The sequence below is a fragment of the Erinaceus europaeus genome, chromosome 4, assembly GCF_950295315.1.
Source record: "Erinaceus europaeus chromosome 4, mEriEur2.1, whole genome shotgun sequence".
Classification (NCBI taxonomy): domain Eukaryota; kingdom Metazoa; phylum Chordata; class Mammalia; order Eulipotyphla; family Erinaceidae; genus Erinaceus; species Erinaceus europaeus.
The window spans coordinates 35,897,259-35,915,066 of NC_080165.1; the positions used below are offsets into that span (position 1 = coordinate 35,897,259).

General features: G+C 40.9%; 1 protein-coding gene across 1 annotated transcript; it reads left to right on the forward strand.

Annotated features, from left to right (window-relative positions):
- The first annotated feature begins 5,104 nt into the window (after positions 1-5,104).
- On the forward strand, positions 5,105-16,736 carry ZKSCAN4 (zinc finger with KRAB and SCAN domains 4). The gene is given in 4 exon segments (XM_016194914.2): positions 5,105-5,709; positions 8,643-8,787; positions 14,096-14,799; positions 14,802-16,736. Coding segments are annotated over 4 exon segments (1,419 nt in total). The 5' UTR covers positions 5,105-5,286; the 3' UTR covers positions 14,949-16,736.
- The last annotated feature ends 1,072 nt before the right edge of the window (positions 16,737-17,808 follow it).

The following is a 17,808-nucleotide window of genomic DNA, read 5'->3' on the forward strand; positions in this document are numbered from 1 at the left end:
TCACAATCTTCTGTTCACTGTCAGTTGTCTGACTGGTGGTGATGATGGTAGTGAAATGAAAAGTCCATAGACTGCTAGAGGACCCCCACTTCCACATTCCAGTATCCCGAGTGGTGGGCTCTAATTATAGTCAACCTGCTTTCACCTTCACTTTTTTTTATTATTTATTTTTTTACCAGAGCACTGCTCAGCTCTGGTTTATGGTGGTGTGGGGGATTGAACCTGGGACTTGAGAGCCTCAGGCACGAAAGTCTCTTTGCATAACCATTATGCTATATCTCCACCCCGCTCTCACCTTTATTGTCAGACTCTTGATGGACTCTGTAACCAATCAGCTTGTGCCATGCCAAATTTGAAACTGATAAAAGCTGGGTACTACAGTACAAGCATGTGCAGGTCTGGCAGGAATCGGCCTGTAACCCGTTAACGTGAAATGTAACTCCTTGCCCTCCATGTGGCCCCAGATCTCATTCTTTCATCACTTTTGAGCTATAATACGGAATTTCTACTACAGTAGTGGTAACTTCCATGACAGATGCCAGAGGAATATTTTGGTTTGCCTTTCTCTCTCATTAATAAATATACTAGGAGGCGGGGCCATTTTTTAATGGCCACCCCATGGGAAGTGTCCTCCCTGAAAAGGTAGTGGAAGTCTCCCTGATGAGCAATGACATCTAGAGCTCAGGTTGTCCTCAGGATGGTATCACCTCAGGATGGTGATACTGGAGCTACTAAATGGCTACTAGATTACTAGAGAGATCCTGGTGAGGCTATTAATCTGCCCGCTCAGACAAGCTGCCACAGCCCAGTACACGACTTCCATTTCCAGCAAGTTGCTAGGTGAAGAGCCAAGAAGTTCATGGGCAAGAAGCATCTGCTTGGACTGAGATTAGTAGGAGGCTTACAGTGGGGAGTAGGTAGAGGGGCACAGCTCCACCTGTATTTAGTATTTACAGTCCTTACCGCCACCTGAGTCCCATAGAATCATGTAAAGAATAATGTGCACCAGTGAATCCCCTCTAGTGTTCAAACACCCTTTTGTCCAGTTGATATTTACCATTAGTCATCTTGATACTTGCCCTACATTTCCCAGTCCCATTCTCATTTCCTCCCTCTATCTTTTGTTACCATTGGTTGAGGGCTCTTAACGTCCTCTCTCCTCCTCCTTTCTCCCTCTTCCTGTCCTTTAAAAGGAACTTGCTCGTCTACCGTCTGCATGGTAGAAATAGTTATTAATGACTTCCAAATCCTGCTTGTTCCTACCCTTAGCAGGAATCAGAACTTCTTTCGGAATCAAAATTTAAATGACCTTGGGGTCACAATTTTAATTACTCCTCTCTCTCTCTTTTAAACTAATAATTTAACAAAATTTTACAAAATTATAAGAGTTTGGGGTATAATGTCACACTTATACATATCAAGTGCAAATTACCATACCCTCCATATGATTTTAATGATTAAATCTGAGACAGAATAGGATTAGGGTTTGTACTACTGCTAGTCAAAATAAAGTAGTTACATAGGCATCATTTCCTTTCAAGTCAAAATGAGGGCTTTTCTGCAGGAAACTTGTACATAGGTACCATCAGAAGGCATAACAGGCATAACAAAATTATTCTACCATAAGTCAGTCTTGTGAAAAAGACCAAAAAAACAAAAAAAGGCAGCCAAAGTAGCTGCTCAGGTTGATGTCTGCTAACTCACTCGGGGTTGTTCCTAGTTGATGAGCACAATTGACTCACTGTCTCCCATAGGACTTCAGAAATTCCTAAGGAAAAATTTTAAATGTGATAAATCTTTAGCTATCTTTAAATATTTTTTTATTGAGGGTGAACTATTAGTTTATAAACAGTAAATACAGTTGTTGCTACATGTGTAACATTTCTCAGTTTTCTGCAAAATACTCTCACCTCCAGCCTAGGTCCTCCTCCAATCACACACCAGGATCTTTACTTGGTGCAATATACCAAACCTAGTCCAAGTTATGTTTTCTGTTTCCCCTTCTTTTCTTATTTCTCAACTTTTTTTAATTTAATTTTTTATTTATAAAAAGAAAACATTGACTAAACCATAGGATAAGAGGGGTACAACTTCACACAATTCCCACCACCAGAACTCCATATCCCATCCCCTTCCTTGACAGTTTTCCTACTCTTCAACCTTCTGGGAGTATGGACCCAAGGTCACTGTGGGATGCAGAAGGTGGAAGGTCTGGCTTCTGTAATTGCTTCCCCACTGAACATGGGTGTTCATAGGTCGATCCATACTCCCAGCCTGTCTCTCTCTTTCCCTAGTGGGGAAGAGCTCTGGGGAAGCGGCGCTCCAGGACATATTGGTGGGGTTGTCTGTCCAGGGAAGTCTGGTAGGCATCATGCTAGCATCTGGAACCTGGTGGTTAAAGTGAGAGTTAACATACAAAGCCAAACAAATTGTTGACCAATCATGGACCTAAAGGCTGGAATAGTGCAGATGAAGAGTTGGGGGGGGGTCCCTCCATTTTGTAGATAGCTAGTAGGCATATTTTAGTTATATTCCAAAGGGCCCATGACTATATTAGTTTTTTCTCTTTTTGCCTGAGCCTGAAATCTGATATGCAAGTGGACCCTAATTATTACCTGGGGAGGTGATGTTATAGCTGGCAGAAGGACCAGAAAGCTGGATCAGGGAAGGAGTAGCTCCCAAATATGGGAAAGGTGTATAAATATTGTTGACTATAAACCCCACTGATTTGATGTAATCCAGGGCCCATATTCATCTTAGCAGCCTATGTGACCTCTGAATCCCTGTAGATCTGAGCTCACATTCTGTGGTCATAAGTAGGAACGTTTCAAGCTACCCCAATATCAGGATCTATCTATCTAAGGTGTAGCATAGAGTATATTGTCCAGCCTCCTTTCGGAGGATGGGACATTCTCTGCCATTGTTGATCCAAGTTGAGGGCAAGGTCCTATGGGGGCCCACAAAGGGGTCTATTGTGTTGTTCCTGATAGAGATGACCAGTAACAATGGAGAGAGGGATTTATTCAAGGTCTAGGCCCATCATGTCTGTTTGGGAATCTCAGGATTCCCCAAATAGGGCCCCAGCTGATGGGGTGGCCTGATAGTGACTAAAGATTCATTGTTAAAGTATACCAGTCTCTTGCCCTTATTCAGCTTTTGCAGTCCTTGCTTTGATGAGGTTAGCTTTGGAGTGAGTGAGAGAATTGTAATAGGAAGTAGGTGAGGAGGGTATTAAGTTTAAGTAGACACTATTTCATTATGAACTTTATACTGGCTCACTATAGACTATTGTGTATTTTTGCTGTCAGGTATATATTTTGCCCTAATTTATGGATACATGTGAACATATGCTCTATCTCACGGGACCTGGTCTATATCTAGGTTTTGGGATTTTTGTTAGGAAGTGAACCTCCTGGAATGGAATTTGAGTATACTATGAAAGGAAAGGTTTCAACTGAGTAATGAGGGTGAAGGATTGACATTCTATGCCTGACGTCTCTGGAAACAATCTGAAGTGAGGCATGCTGAGGTGTTACTCCTTGTGTTGATTATGCTGGGATCAGCAGATGCAGTATCAGTTGATAGGAATTGAGAGAAGCATGCAGGAAAGTGAGCCCCACCCTAGAGATTCCAGGGTGGGAGGATCCTGCTGTCTTAGGGTTTAAGAAGACAATAGATAGTTATTGCTATAATCACATTATTTAGCAATTGGGTTAACTTTGAAATACCCCATTGTTAGGATTTGCTGTATCATACACAACATCAATTATTTCTCAACTTCTATGAGTGAGATCATCTCATTTTCATTCTTCTCTTTCTGGCTTATTGTAACATGATTCCTTCAAGCTCCACCCAGGATGTGATGAAGTTGACTTCATAATTTTTAATTTTAATCCAGTGTGTATATATACCATAACTTTATGTATATATACCATAACTTTCTTAGTCATTCATCTGTTGTTGGATACCTAGGTTGCTTCCAGGTTTTGGCTGTAAGAAATTGTGCTGCTACCCTAGAGCCCTACAATTCTTCTTTACTTTTGTAGAAATAATCTCAATGGCTTTGTGATAGCTCACTGTCTGCAGTCTGCCAAGAATGAATGGAAGGGGAGGACTAGAGTCAGGGACAGGAGGGTTTTTTCCTTCTTTGGTGGCTTTAAAGGGGAAGCAAGGCAAAGGAACTTCCACTATCCTCTCTAAGGATTTGTCTTGAGACAGAATAGAAAATGAAGTTTGGATAGTTCCTTCCTAAACACCCATATAGTTTAAATCAAGATAGATACGTCTCTGGCCACCCATTTCACATTAAGCCAAACTGAGGAGGGCTTCCCAGCTAAAGTCAGTGCATAAACTCTACTGCTGACCCTCCCTCCTAGATAGGCATACTAAGACCCACCCCCACCTGAGCCAAGCCATCTAAGCTTTGATCCTGTTGTGCCAGCTTGTAAACTAACTCCAAGACAAATAACCTTATCACAAGTGGTATGCAGTGAATGGAGGATCTTTCTTGAGCACACATGCAGTCTATGTGCTAACTGAAAGATCATGCTCTTGCACACCTTATACTGTAATATGGAATCAGGTTGAGCTGTCTGGTGCTGGCTCCCCTATGTTTCAACTTAGACCCTTAATAAAAATTTTGTCTGGGAATTAACTGACCTGCTGTCAATTTCTACTTGCATGAGAGCCTGGGAACCTATGGCTTGTAACAGCTTTCTCAGAACTTCTGAGAGCTTACCTAGAATTCTACAAACTTTGAGATAGCCCCACTTTATTCTGAATTTTGGTGTTAATTTTTATGCCACTTGTCTAGTCAAGCTTGCATCAGAGAAATGGATATCCCATCACTATCCTACCAGGCTGTAAAAATTTAGTTTTATTTCTTATGACCTGTCACCCTTTTTTTCTCATCCCAATCACTGCCTTCCTTTGAGTGCAAGGTCACGGTTGCTAATGCGTTAACTAGTGCACAACCACAGAGAGCGTTTTCCTAGAGAGCACAGGAAGTGGCTTTGATTCCCACTGAGGCTTCCCGTGCTCTATACTCACTCCAGTCCCCCCAATTTGTAAATTTATTGTGCCATTCAGAGTGAGGGTGCACAGGGATACCCTGCAAAGGCACTGATGTAGGGAGAAATTTGCGCAGTTGCACCCCAGGAGTGTCCTGGATCAGTGGGCACGTGGAGACCGCTTGCAGTTTTCTTGGTTATTGGCGAGTTCACCCCTCTCAAGAATTTTCTGCACAACTATAGTTCCCAGCTGGCTTAAGTGTTACCTTGGCCTAGGATGGCGAGAGAATCAAAAGAAAACGAAACCCTAGAATCACATCCTGCAGAGGATCAGGCTGGGATCCTCATGGTGAAGGTGGAGGAGGAGGACGCCTCCACTCTGGCTGCAGAGACTGGAGCGACCCACAGCCTCTCTCCAGGTCCGGAGCGCTTACGTCAGCGCTTCAGAGGCTTTCGCTACCCGGAGGCGGAGGGTCCCCGCGAAGCACTGAGCCAGCTCAGTGAGCGCTGCAGACTGTGGCTGTGACCGGAGATGCATAGCAAGGAGCAGATCCTGGAGCTGCTGGTACTGGAGCAGTTCCTGACCATCCTGCCCGGGGTGCTGCAGAGGTGGGTGCGGAAGCAGCATCCAGAGAGCGGGGAGGAGGCTGTGGTGCTACTGGAATATTTGGAGAGGCATCTGGACCAGCAGATGTCACAGGTAGAAAGAACAGGTTTAGTATCTAAGAGTTTCTATCTACCTGAAATCTAAAGACTTTAAGATCTAGAACTTCTCAAGTGTCTCATACCATGATTCTCCACAACAGTGAAGTCCTTGAAATCTGTCTCATAATATCTTTTAAACAAATATATACAGAAAAAAGTGTAAAGGGTTACAAAAATCCCTCAATTATATTATTATATAATTAGCAAAGTATGAGACAAATTTGTCATAATTTTTTTTTATATATATCTGTGCTTTTGACGGGTGAGGTAGCCCACCTGTTTGGCCATTGGATTGTTAATTTTATTCTTTTTCAAATATTTATTTATTTCCTTTTGTTGCAGTTATTATTACTGTTGTTACTGATGTCGTCGTTGTTGGATAGGACAGAGAGAAATGGAGAGAGGAGGGGAAGACAAAGACACCTGCAGACCTGCTTCACCGCCTGTGAAGCGACTCTGCTGCAGGTAGGGAGTCGGGAAGTCCTTCCGCTGGTCCTTGCGCTTTGCGCCACTTGCACTTAACCGGGGGCGCTACCGCCCGACTCCCTGTTAATTTTATTCTTATATTTTCCCTTCTAATTTTTATTAGATAGGACAGTGAAAAATTGAGAGAGGAAGGGAAGATAGGGAGAGAGACAGACAGACACCTGTAGACCTGCTTCATTGCTTGTGAAGCGTACTAAGGGCTCAGACCCCAGTGCCTGCACGTGGTAATATATGCACTTAATTGGGTAGGACACTTCCCAACCCTGTTTGGCCATCGGCACAATCCAGGTTCAAGCTCCTTCCCCAGCCCAATATAGAAATAATATGTACTGGAGGAAGTTTAGGTACTATGGTGTCTTTCCCTTCCTCCCTTTCTGCATCCCTGTCTCTCCATCTCAAAAAGTCACTCAGATATGGTTATAGAAATGATAGTAATGGCGGTGGTGCACCCGGTTAAGCACACCTAGTACTATGCGAAAGGACGGGAGTAAGGACCCGGGTTTGAGCCCCTACTTCCCATCTACAAGCGGGGACGCTTCATGAACAGTGAAGCAGGTTTTAAGTGTTTCTTCTCTCTCCCTCCCTATTTTCCCTTCCCTCTCAGTTTCTCTCTGTCCTATTGAATTAAAAAACATTATCAACCTGTATCTGTGATCTTGGGAGAACTACTACAGTTTCCAAAGAAGGGAATGAGGACACAGAACTCTGGTGGTGGGAAAAATGTGCAATTATATCCCTGTTCTTATAATTTTGTAAGTCAATATTAAATCATTTTTTTCTGTAAATCACCCCGAGTGGTGAAATTCTAGTGATAAACAAATTACTCCAACTTCAGTGCACTAGGTAGTGACATAGGGATAGGTCTGATAACTCCCATAGTTTTTTCTTCTTTGCTAGATTACTACCCAGCTCTAACTTATAGTAGTGTGTCTGTATGTCGGGTTGGGTTGGGGTGGGGAGGGTGAGGTGTTGAACCTGGGAACTCTGGTGTTGCAGGAGTGAAAGTCTGTTGTGTAACTGTACTATTTCTTCAGGCACTCCCATGAAAAATTTTAAAGTGGTGATAAGTGACTTTGACAATATTTGGATGTAAAGTGATGTGAAAAAACTTGCTTTTCTATTTGGTAACAAAGCCCTGGGTAATGTTAAGCCATATTGGTTTGTTGTTTTCATTCATAATTGAAAGATATGCTAAATTTCACTTGAGGGTAGTGATAATCTTTCTGTCTGTCTGTCTGTCTATCTATCACAATTTCTTTTTTCATATTCATTGGATACTTGGGAGTCCGTAGATCCCTGGGTTCATTTGCATCTCTTTGTTCCTGCCTGGCCTATGAGATCATTTTTCCTTTGTATTCTCCTGTGCTCTTGCGGTCTCTTTTTAGGGAATATAAACTAAGGACTTCTGATGATTGGGAGTCTGCTCTTGAATTGGCTTTAGTGCTTCCTAGCCTTGCGACTTGAAAACTCATTTCAAGTTTTTTAGCTTCAGCTCTTCATTCTTTATAGGAAAATTGGGAAATTTATAGGACATACTGTGTTCCATACTCTGTGTTAACAGTGACTTTACATACTGTGATCATCTACTAGTTCCCCAAACCCTTTAAACTGGAAATTATATATATATACTCCCAGATAAAGGTATTAGTATTCTTTTTTTTTTTTATATCCAAGGTTATTGCTGGGGCTTGGTGCCTGCACTATGAGTCCACTGCTCCTAGAGGCTATTTTTCCCTTTTGTTGCCCTTGTTGTTTATTGTTGTTATTATTGTTGTTGCTATTGCTAGATAGGATAGAGAGAAATCAAGGGAGGACAGGAAGAAAGAGAGGGGGGAGAGAAAGACAGACATCTGCAGACCTGTTTCACCACCTGTGAAGCGAATCCCTGCAGGTGGGGAGCCAGGGGCTCCAACCCTGATCCTTATGCTAGTCCTTGCGCTTTACACCACATGCGCTTAACCTGCTGCGCTACCTCCCTGCCCCCAGGTATTAGTATTCTGTAAGAATTAGCACCAGTACTCAAGTTTTTTTTCTTTTTCTTTTTCCTTTTCTTTCCTCTCCTCTCCTCTCTTTTTCTTTCTTTCCTTCCTTCCTTCTTTCTTTCTTTCTTTCCTACAAAACCACAAATCTTTAATGGAAGAATGCAGAATAATAAAAAGCATGGGTCCTGGACTCATTCTGCCTAATCTCCAGCCTAGCATTGCAATTTATTAGCAAATGAAAGTTTGAATAGATTAAGCTTGGTCAAACTGCTTAAAATCACTGTCTGTGCTTCAGTTCCACAATACATACTGCATACTGCTGGTACCACTTCCACGACAGAGTTGTCTGCATTTTGATGATATTTGTAAAACTCATAGAAACAGTTCCTAGAAAATAGAAAATGACTACACAGAAAAAAATTAAATGTTTTTAATGAGTAAACAGATAAATGACTTCCAGGTCCCAACCAGGGACCAGGGTCAAGAACTACTTTCTTGCAATATGGCAATGTGGACACCAGCTGGGTCACAAAATACCCAGTTCCAATTGATGAAGTCTTTACTCAAACATGACTTTCTGGAGCCCCAGCCTTTACCAGAAAGAGGTGAGGATTTGCTTTTCTCAGTATAAATTCTGCAAACTTCATCCAATTTTAAAGATTAAAAGACAAATCTTTTACAGTTGTTTTGTTTGCCAAAAACACTTCTGCCTTTCTTTGAAACTGAAACTAAAGGCAAAATTTAACACAATGGTTGAAAGTTTTTCTAACTAAACTCAGATGTAGTAAATAAGACTTTATTAAAATTGGTGTTTGGGCCGCTGGGGAGGTGGCACATTGGATAAGTCATGTCCCAGAATCAATGACCAGTATTGCATGTGTCAAAGTGATGCTCTGGTTCTATCTACTTCCTCACTCATAAGTAAAATAATTAAATCTTAAAAAGAAGGTGCTTGTCAGGTTTGGGTAGTAGCTTACCTGACAGAGCATACCAGTTAACCATGCCCAAAAACCCAGGTTCAAATTCCTGGTCTCTACTTACAGGAGGGAAACTTCACGAGTGCCGGAGCACTGCTTCAGGTGTCTCTCTCCCTCTCTCTCTCTCTTTCTTGTCTCTTGTTCTCAAAAAGAAAAAGATAAAAATGGCCTCTGGAAGCAGTGGAACAATGCAGGCACTGATCCCCAAATAACCCTGGTGGAAAATAATAAATAAAAATGGCATTCAGAATTGCTTTTTAAAAACAGTATGGTGACATTTATTAAATCAATATGTATTTGTGAAAGTGCCAATGTAGTTGTAGGCGCCAGGAATAGATTTGTCAGTAAGATAGTTTTCTTGCTTCAGTAGGACTGACATTCTAGTTAGGGAAATTAGCAAATAAATTACCATGCAATTTTAGATATTGTTAAGTTCTTTGGAGAATATAAGTTAAAATACATAGAGCTAGTGAGAGTATTCCAGATATTGTAGGTCTGTGACAAATTGATGAGTATAAATCTTTGAAACCATTGGTCTGCAACTAACAAGCTAGAAATCACTCAGTGGAATACTACCTTCAGTTCCCTTGTGCTGTCCAATGTACTGTGAGAATTTGAGATTTCCATGACATACAACATTGGACATGCCAGCCAACAATCTTTATTTACCACTTGAAGTTACAGGCTGAACTAGTTTGTTTTCTGCTTTTTGTAAGGTTGACCTTTTATAGGAATATTTGAAGTTCTTTACTTCTTTGGAATCTGAGTGAGTTCTAGATATGCAGATAGTTGTCTGGATCCAATGTCAACTGATTTTTTTTTTTTTAAAGATTAATTACTAGTGAGAGAGGAAGAAAAAGAGATAACCAGAGCATCACTCTGGTACATCTGATGCTGGGAATTGAATGCAATGGGATCCTGGCATTTTGGCCACTATAACACTTCTTTGGCCACTTATTTTAGTATTTTAAAAAATATTTAATAGGACAGAAAGAGATTGAGGGGGAAGGTGAGAGAGAAAGGGATATACCTGCACCTCTGCTTTGCTGCTCATGAAGTTTCCCCCTGCAGGTGGGGACTTGGAGCTTGAATTTGGGTCCTTGAGCATGGTAATGTGTGCACACAACTGTGTGCATCACTGCCCAGACCTTTTAGTATTTTAAAATGAAAGTAGAAAGTCTCCTAACAGATACTAAGGAGATTTTAAGAATAACAAAATCCATTCTTATCCCCTCACTGAAAAAATGTAAGACTAAACGGTTTATAGGGGGTCAGGCAGTGGCACACCTGGCTAAGTGCTCACATTTAGAGTGTACAAGGACCCATGTTCAAGCCCCTGGTCCCCATCTGAAGGGGGAAAGCTTCATGGGTGGTGAAGCAGGGCTGCAGGTGTCTTTGTTTCTCTCCTTATCTCCTCCTCCCCTCTCAATTCTGTCTCTAGGAATAAATAGAAAAAATTGTTTTATGTCACTTTCATGAGACTATTCTACTAAGCATCTTGCCCTTTTATATAGTTTTTGCATGTGTACAGAGCATGCCATGTCCTGTTTAGATTTTAGGAATGAAGCTGGTAGAAATCAAGCTTTTTGAAAGTTTATACAGAGCTTATAAAGTTTTTTGTAGGAGGGAGTCAGGCAGTAACGCAGTGGGTTAAGCACAGGTGACACAAAGCTCAAGGACCGGTGGAAGGATCCTGGTTCGAGCCCCTGACTCCCCCACCTGCAGGGGAGTCGCTTCACAGGCAGTGAAGCAGGTCTCCAGTTGTCTTTCTCTCCCTGTCTTCCCCTCCTCTCTCCATTTCTCTCTGTCCTACCCAACAACGATGACAGCAATAATAACTATAATAATAAAACAACAAAGGTAGCAAAAGGGAATAAGTAAATACTTAAAAAATTATAAAGTTCTTCGTAGGACTTTATTAATCTAGACTTTGAACTTGGATTTTTTAGGACAGGGAAGTTGAATGGCAGGACAATCTCATCCAGACCTTTTCTTCTTAGTTCTCCAGGTATCTGAACTTACCCCAGGACAGCATTGCGGAGAAGGTGGGATGATAGCTGCCAGCTTCACCTCTGATCCCCAGGTAAGCTGGAGCTCTCCATCCTCAAGCCCAACATTCCCTAGCACCAGTGTGCCTCCCACTAGATCTCTTTACTCTTATGCCCTTATCTCTGAGTTTTCTTATGGATCCCAAGATTGTTTATCATTGTTTGCCTCCTTTGGTGCCCACTTAAAATTTTTCTGTTTTACTCCAATATGGACACTTATTCCTTTCCTCAATCTGACTGGCCTATTCCTTTGGCAATGGAATTTTCTACTTCAATAAGGGAAATTTAGCAAACAGAAAACATTCTTATGATGTAATTCTATTAAAATATGTCATATAGTTAACATGAATGTAAAGTCACAATTTCTGCTCTCTCAGAACTTAGATTTGAAAAGAATGAGTTAAAGCATGCTCTTTTCTTTTTTTTGTTACTGAGGCTTCATTATGGTAGACCAACCTTGACAAGGGAGAGAGGAAAAAAGGGAGAGGGGGAGGAGGAGGGGGAGGAGGAGAGAGGAAGAGAAACACAGATCATAGTACAGAAACTTTCTCCAGGGGCTCCAACCTGGGTAAGTGCACACAACAAAACAGACACCTTCCCAGGTGAGCTAGCTTGCTGACTGATCCAAAACATGTTCTTTTAGTCTAAAGTTTGATATTGGGCTGGGGAGATAGCATAATGATTATGCAAATGACTTTCATACCTGAGGCTCTGAGCTCCCAGGTTCACTCCCCAGCACCACCAAAAGCCAGAGCTGAGCAGTGCTCTGGTTTCTCTCTCTCTCTTTTATGAAAATAAATATAAAAAAAATATAATGTTTAATATTTTAGTTTGGATAAGTTTTACATCACTTGTATTTTAATTTCTTACCCAGTTTTTCATGCTGTACTTGGGAGATTTTGGTGTTTAATAAGGCTCTGTAGTGGTAACATTTCTTCTATTTTTCTTACTCATACCTAAATTTCATTGTATTTTTAAAACAATTAATATATATATATATATAAATATAAATATTAGTCAACCCATATCTGTCATCGAGGGAGAACTAATAAAGTTTCCACTAGAGGGAATGGGGACACAGATATCTGGTGGTGGGATTTCCCTGTTACCTTATAATTTTGTAAATCAATATTAAATCACTATTAAAATACTTAATATAAATGAGGTCCCTCCCCAGATTTGGCGAAATACACCACAAATATATTATTTATTTATTATTGGATAGAGACAGCCAAAAATCAAGAGGGAAGGGGAGATAGAGAGGGAGAGAGACAGAGAGACACTTGTAGCACTGCTTCACCACTTGTGAAGCTTTGCCCCTACAGGTGGGGACCAGGGCTTGAACCAGGGTCCTTGTGCACTGTAATGTGTGCGTTTAACCAGGTGTACCACCACCTGGCCCCAAAAAATATTTTAAAAGGTTTTGATATGGTTTCATTTCTTTCACTATTTTAACCCTTATTTTTCTGTGATTCATTTTTCTGGACTATAGTTAAAAGAAAGTATTTATTTTAGCATACATATTATTTCATTCTTTTAGTGGTGTTGTTTTGGACAACAGTGCTATTTGAAGTAAAGATAAGTAGGTACAAGTGTTTCATACTTGGTGTTTTGTATAAAGAGTTTCATGAGAGGGAATGCTCCCAGCATATACCCATTTTGGGGAGAGGTTTTAGGGAAGAACAACAAGGCAGAATTATTCATTGTTTTAGGGACTGCTGAAAATGGAAGATGAGATACTGACTCTCTCTTCTGGATGGACACAGTTGGATTCATCTCAGTTGAACTTCTACAAGGGTGAAAGGCAGGAGAAATGTGGCAGCCTCATCTCTCTAGGTAAGACTGAGGGGCACAGATTCCTCATAAGCTTTCTTGGCTTCCTTTGTATATTCAAGCCCTTTGGATTGTTAGACATGGTTTTGATTTTGAAATTTTTTTTTTTTAATTCCATGAGAATACTGCTCAGCTCTATTTATTGGTGAGTGAAACTGGCATCTCTCTTGTGAAGACCCTGTGAGCTACCGCTGAACTATCTGATTTGCCCAGAAGTGGTTTGAATTTTGATTGAACTCCAGTCACTACTTCTGAACTCCAGCTATGATCCCTCTATGCGACTGGTTTATTAACTGTGTGGGCCTTGCTCTGCTAGCTGTCTGGCTAGTGTTCTGCTCAGAGTAACTAACCAGAGGTAGCTTCAACCCTAGTAGAGATTTGGCTAATATTAGGTGCTCAGTGAATATTGATTCTTTCCCTGTTGCTGGCCTGATGTAGAAGGAAAACTAAGGGATCTACTAGGAACTGTGCCAAGGACAATAGAGTGAGAGAGAGGGAGAAGTGAGCTAGAGAAGACCACACAGCCTGAACTGAACAATGAGACATACAGGATTAGATGAGTTCACATACCTCACTGGGGACTCCAATTCAAATCGCTGTCAAAGCCAGTTCTGTTTGTAGACTCTTGTCTCTGTCTGGTGCACAGAGACAACTGCACTTTCCATTGCTCTGTGACTAGTTTCTGAATCCTTACCTGCTTCTTATAGAGTCATTAAAATATGATTTGACTTATTAAAATATTTGACCCTGTTACTGTTATCTCCTGCCCTGCTCCTTTTAGTAGGTGCACAGCCCTGCCTTAGTAGTTTTACAGTTTCTGCAGATCTCCCCAGCACAGTCTTTCTTCTTTATCTGCCATCTCAGTTCACACTTTTCTTCCAATGACCTTGTTTCTATTTTCAAATCTCCCCTGAAGTTCCTGTTCTATTTCTGCCATTGTCCTTGTACCTCAGTCTTCATCCATGGTGTACTGAGACCTCCACTCACTACCTTGCCAATACATAGAGTTTTCCTGTGTGACGTAATTGACTGTTGCTGACCATTTGTCATTTCAGGTGGTAAAATACAGAGTAAGAACCGGGACTTGTCTCCAGATGGGGAACATCCAGAACAGGACGAAGGTCAGACACAATGCCCTCTGGGTGAAGACATTGCCCAGATTTCTGAACAAGAGGCCAGGTTACAAAGAAAGCAGAAAAATGCCACAGGAGGTAGGCGGCACTATTGTCATGAGTGCGGAAAGAGTTTTACGCAGAGTTCGGGTCTGACTAAGCACAGGAGAATCCACACTGGAGAGAAACCCTATGAATGTGAGGACTGTGGCAAAACCTTCATTAGGAGCTCAGCACTTGTCATCCATCAGCGAGTCCACACTGGTGAGAAGCCATATGCATGTGATGAATGTGGCAAGGTCTTTAGTCACAGTTCAAACCTTATCAAACACCAAAGAACTCACACCGGAGAAAAACCCTATGAGTGTGATGACTGTGGGAAGACTTTCAGTCAGAGTTGTAGCCTCCTAGAACATCACAAAATTCACACTGGGGAGAAACCATACCAGTGCTACATGTGTGGCAAATCTTTTCGGCGGAATTCACATCTCCTGAGACACCAGAGGATCCATAGTGATAAAAGTGTTCAAAATCCTAAACCTGAGGAGACTTGGGAGTGTCAAGGTAGAAAGGGAGGTCAGGAGGAAAATGCTGAGGTTCCCATGTCATATAAATGTAGTGAGTGTGAGAGAAGTTTCACTCAAAAAATTTCTGAGGTTCACTCACTGAACCTCAGAAAATTCACATGGATGAGAAACCTTATCAGTGTGATGCATGTGGAAAAGGCTTCACCCGAACTTCATACCTTGCCCAACATCAGAGAAGCCATGTTGGGAAAAAAGGTCTATCACATTGATTCATATCTTCTTATATGCTAAAGTTGGTGCTCATTCTTCATTGAATGGATGCCTTCTTCAAGCCCTTCCTGACTGAGAAAGTGTCTGCTTGGGCGAGCTTTACATACCACTTACACTTCCTCAGGTTTTAAAAAATGTAGAGTCTGACTGAGAGGAGTTAGTCTCAACATCCTAGAAGATGAGCAGAAAACTTGTTTGATAGAAGGCTGAGAGTTGTTTGGAAGAGGTATAAACTTACATAATTTGTTCTTACTCATTACACATCAGTTGGCTTTAGGACTAGCTAATTACCCTCAGTGTGCACTTAGTGGTGTCTTCTGGTTAATGGCTGCAGTGTTAACAATTCATTTTGTCTACAGTAAATCCTCTACCAGTTTGAATGATGGAACAATGCCACTCCACTTTGTGCCTTGCTTATAGGTGCTACTAACACTTATTAAAAGTGCTAGTGAAATGATCTTTGTAACTCTGAAAATCCAATGTTTTCTTGACTTTGGAGGAACTTTTTTCTTTTTTTTTTTTTAAATTTCTTTATTGGGGGTTAATGGCTTATAGTCGACAGTAAAATACAATAGTTATTTTAAATGGATAACATTTCCCAGTGGAGGAACTTTTTTTTTAATATTTATTTATTCCCTTTTTTTGTTGCCCTTGTTTTTTTTTTTTTTTTTTTTACTGTTGTAGCTATTGAAGTCGTCGTTGTTGGATAGGATAGAGAGAAATGAAATGAGGAGGGGAAGACAGAGAGGGGGAGAAAAAGATAAACACTTGCAGATCTGCTTCACTGCTTGTGAAGTGACTCCCCTGCAGGTGGGAAGCCAGGGGCTCAAACTGGAATCTTTCTGCTGGTCCTTGCACTTTGTGCTACCTGCGCTTAACCCGCTGTGCTACCGCCCAACTCCCTAGGAACTTCTCATTAAGGCCATTTGTGTTTGTATAAGTACCTTGTGCTAACCGATCGCGCCACTGGAGCTCCAAGCCATTTGTATTTGTGTCTAGTTATCCGAGGTTTTAGATTTTTGGGTCAACCTGCATTTATTGCCAGATACATATATGATCATTAGGATTTAAGGCTACTTTATCCCTAGAAGTCCATTCTTTAGTGTTAATCACGTTATTCTACATTTATTTTCTTACTCTGTAGGAAATCTTTCATATTCTGGTAAGCAAAAATCAATTCACTAACTCAAGAGTAAAATGACTATGAGTTTTTGTTATCACAGACCCAGTTTTGCATTGTGTACCTGATATAAAGTTGAAGTTAAATAGTAGCAGAGAGAAAGAGAGAGAGAGAGAGAGTTAATATTTACAATTGGCCAAAAATAAGAATGGGAGACCAAAATCTCATATCCACTATCTAGGGGAGAACAAAAGCACAATGTTTCATAGGGCTAGGAAATGAGGAAGGTGAGCTTTATGGAAGAAGGGAAATATATATATATATATATATATATCACATCAGACTTTTTACATCAGCTGCAGTGAGACTGTATTATATGTGAAATCAGATCTCTTGACATCACCTTCACCCAGAACTAGTTAATGTGAATGTCAACCATAAAAGCCTAATGACTTTAGTGACATCTGAAAGGAGGTATTAAACACCCATCACTGGGACTCAGTTACATTTTGATATAATAAGTTCTGTGATGCTCAGTGGCTTCTCACCTAACTATCCTGGGCCTAACCAAGTGCCAAGACATCACCTGTGTTGCTCTTCTCCAACTTTGGTTATTTTTTATTTTTTACTATTTTCTCTTTATCTTTATTATTTATTGGATAGAGACAGTCAGAAATCAACCAGAAGGGAGAGATAGAAAGAGACAGAAAGACACCTGCAACCCTGCTTTACCACTCGTAATGCCTTCCCCCTGCAGGTGGGGCCCGGGGACTCGAACCTGGGTCCTTGAGCATATTGCAACATGTGCTCTCAACCAAGTGCGCCACCACCTGGCCCCTCTTCTCCAACTTTGAACCAGTTGTGAATTAAGTCTTTATTTTTTATTTTATTATTTTTTTGTGAATTAAGTATTATGCCAGCTAAGAATACACTTCCTAAGAGATGTTTATAATAAATATGATTCATGTTGTCAGAACTTACGGGTTAAGAGTAAAAAGATAGGATCAAGGGAAAACAATGAGGTTAAACACCAAGTACGGAGTGTAAGAGAAAAAAGCTAGGACATGGGAACCCTGAATATCAGACAAAAAATTCTACAATATCCAGATTACCAATGTGCCATTAATATATGGTTTGAGTTAAAAGTAAGACTTTTGTGAGGTTGAGCAGCTGGCTTAATGCTGGAATACATGCCTTGCATGTGTGAGGCCCTACATTAGATCCCCAACACCACCAACAATGGCATCGTGGTACTCTGATTTCTCTCTCAAAATCAAGCAAGCAAACAAACAACAACAAGAAAGCCAGCAACAAAACAGTCTACTGTTTTCACCCAAATCACCTTCTACTAAGTTAACCAAAAACTAGTATTTTCTTCATAGGTGCCTGAGTGCCCACTGCCAACTTCCAGTTTTTTTTTTTTTAATTTGCTCCCCTAAATGGATTTTCCTTCCAGTAAGATCCCTGACAGCTTTCTGTTCTGTCACCAGCATAGCTATCTCATCTATTTTAAGCACCTTTTCTGGATTCTTGCATTGAAGCATCGCAGGGATAGTGCAAGGCTTTTCCTACATCAAAATCAGTTAATTAATTCAATTTTAGCTCAAGAAATCGAGAGGGGAAGGGGAGTTGGGGGGAGAAAAGAAAAACATCTAGAGCACAGCTTCACTGCTCATAAAACTTCTTCTTGCAAGTGGGGACCAGGAGTTTGATCCAGTGTTCATGTGCACTGCACCTGC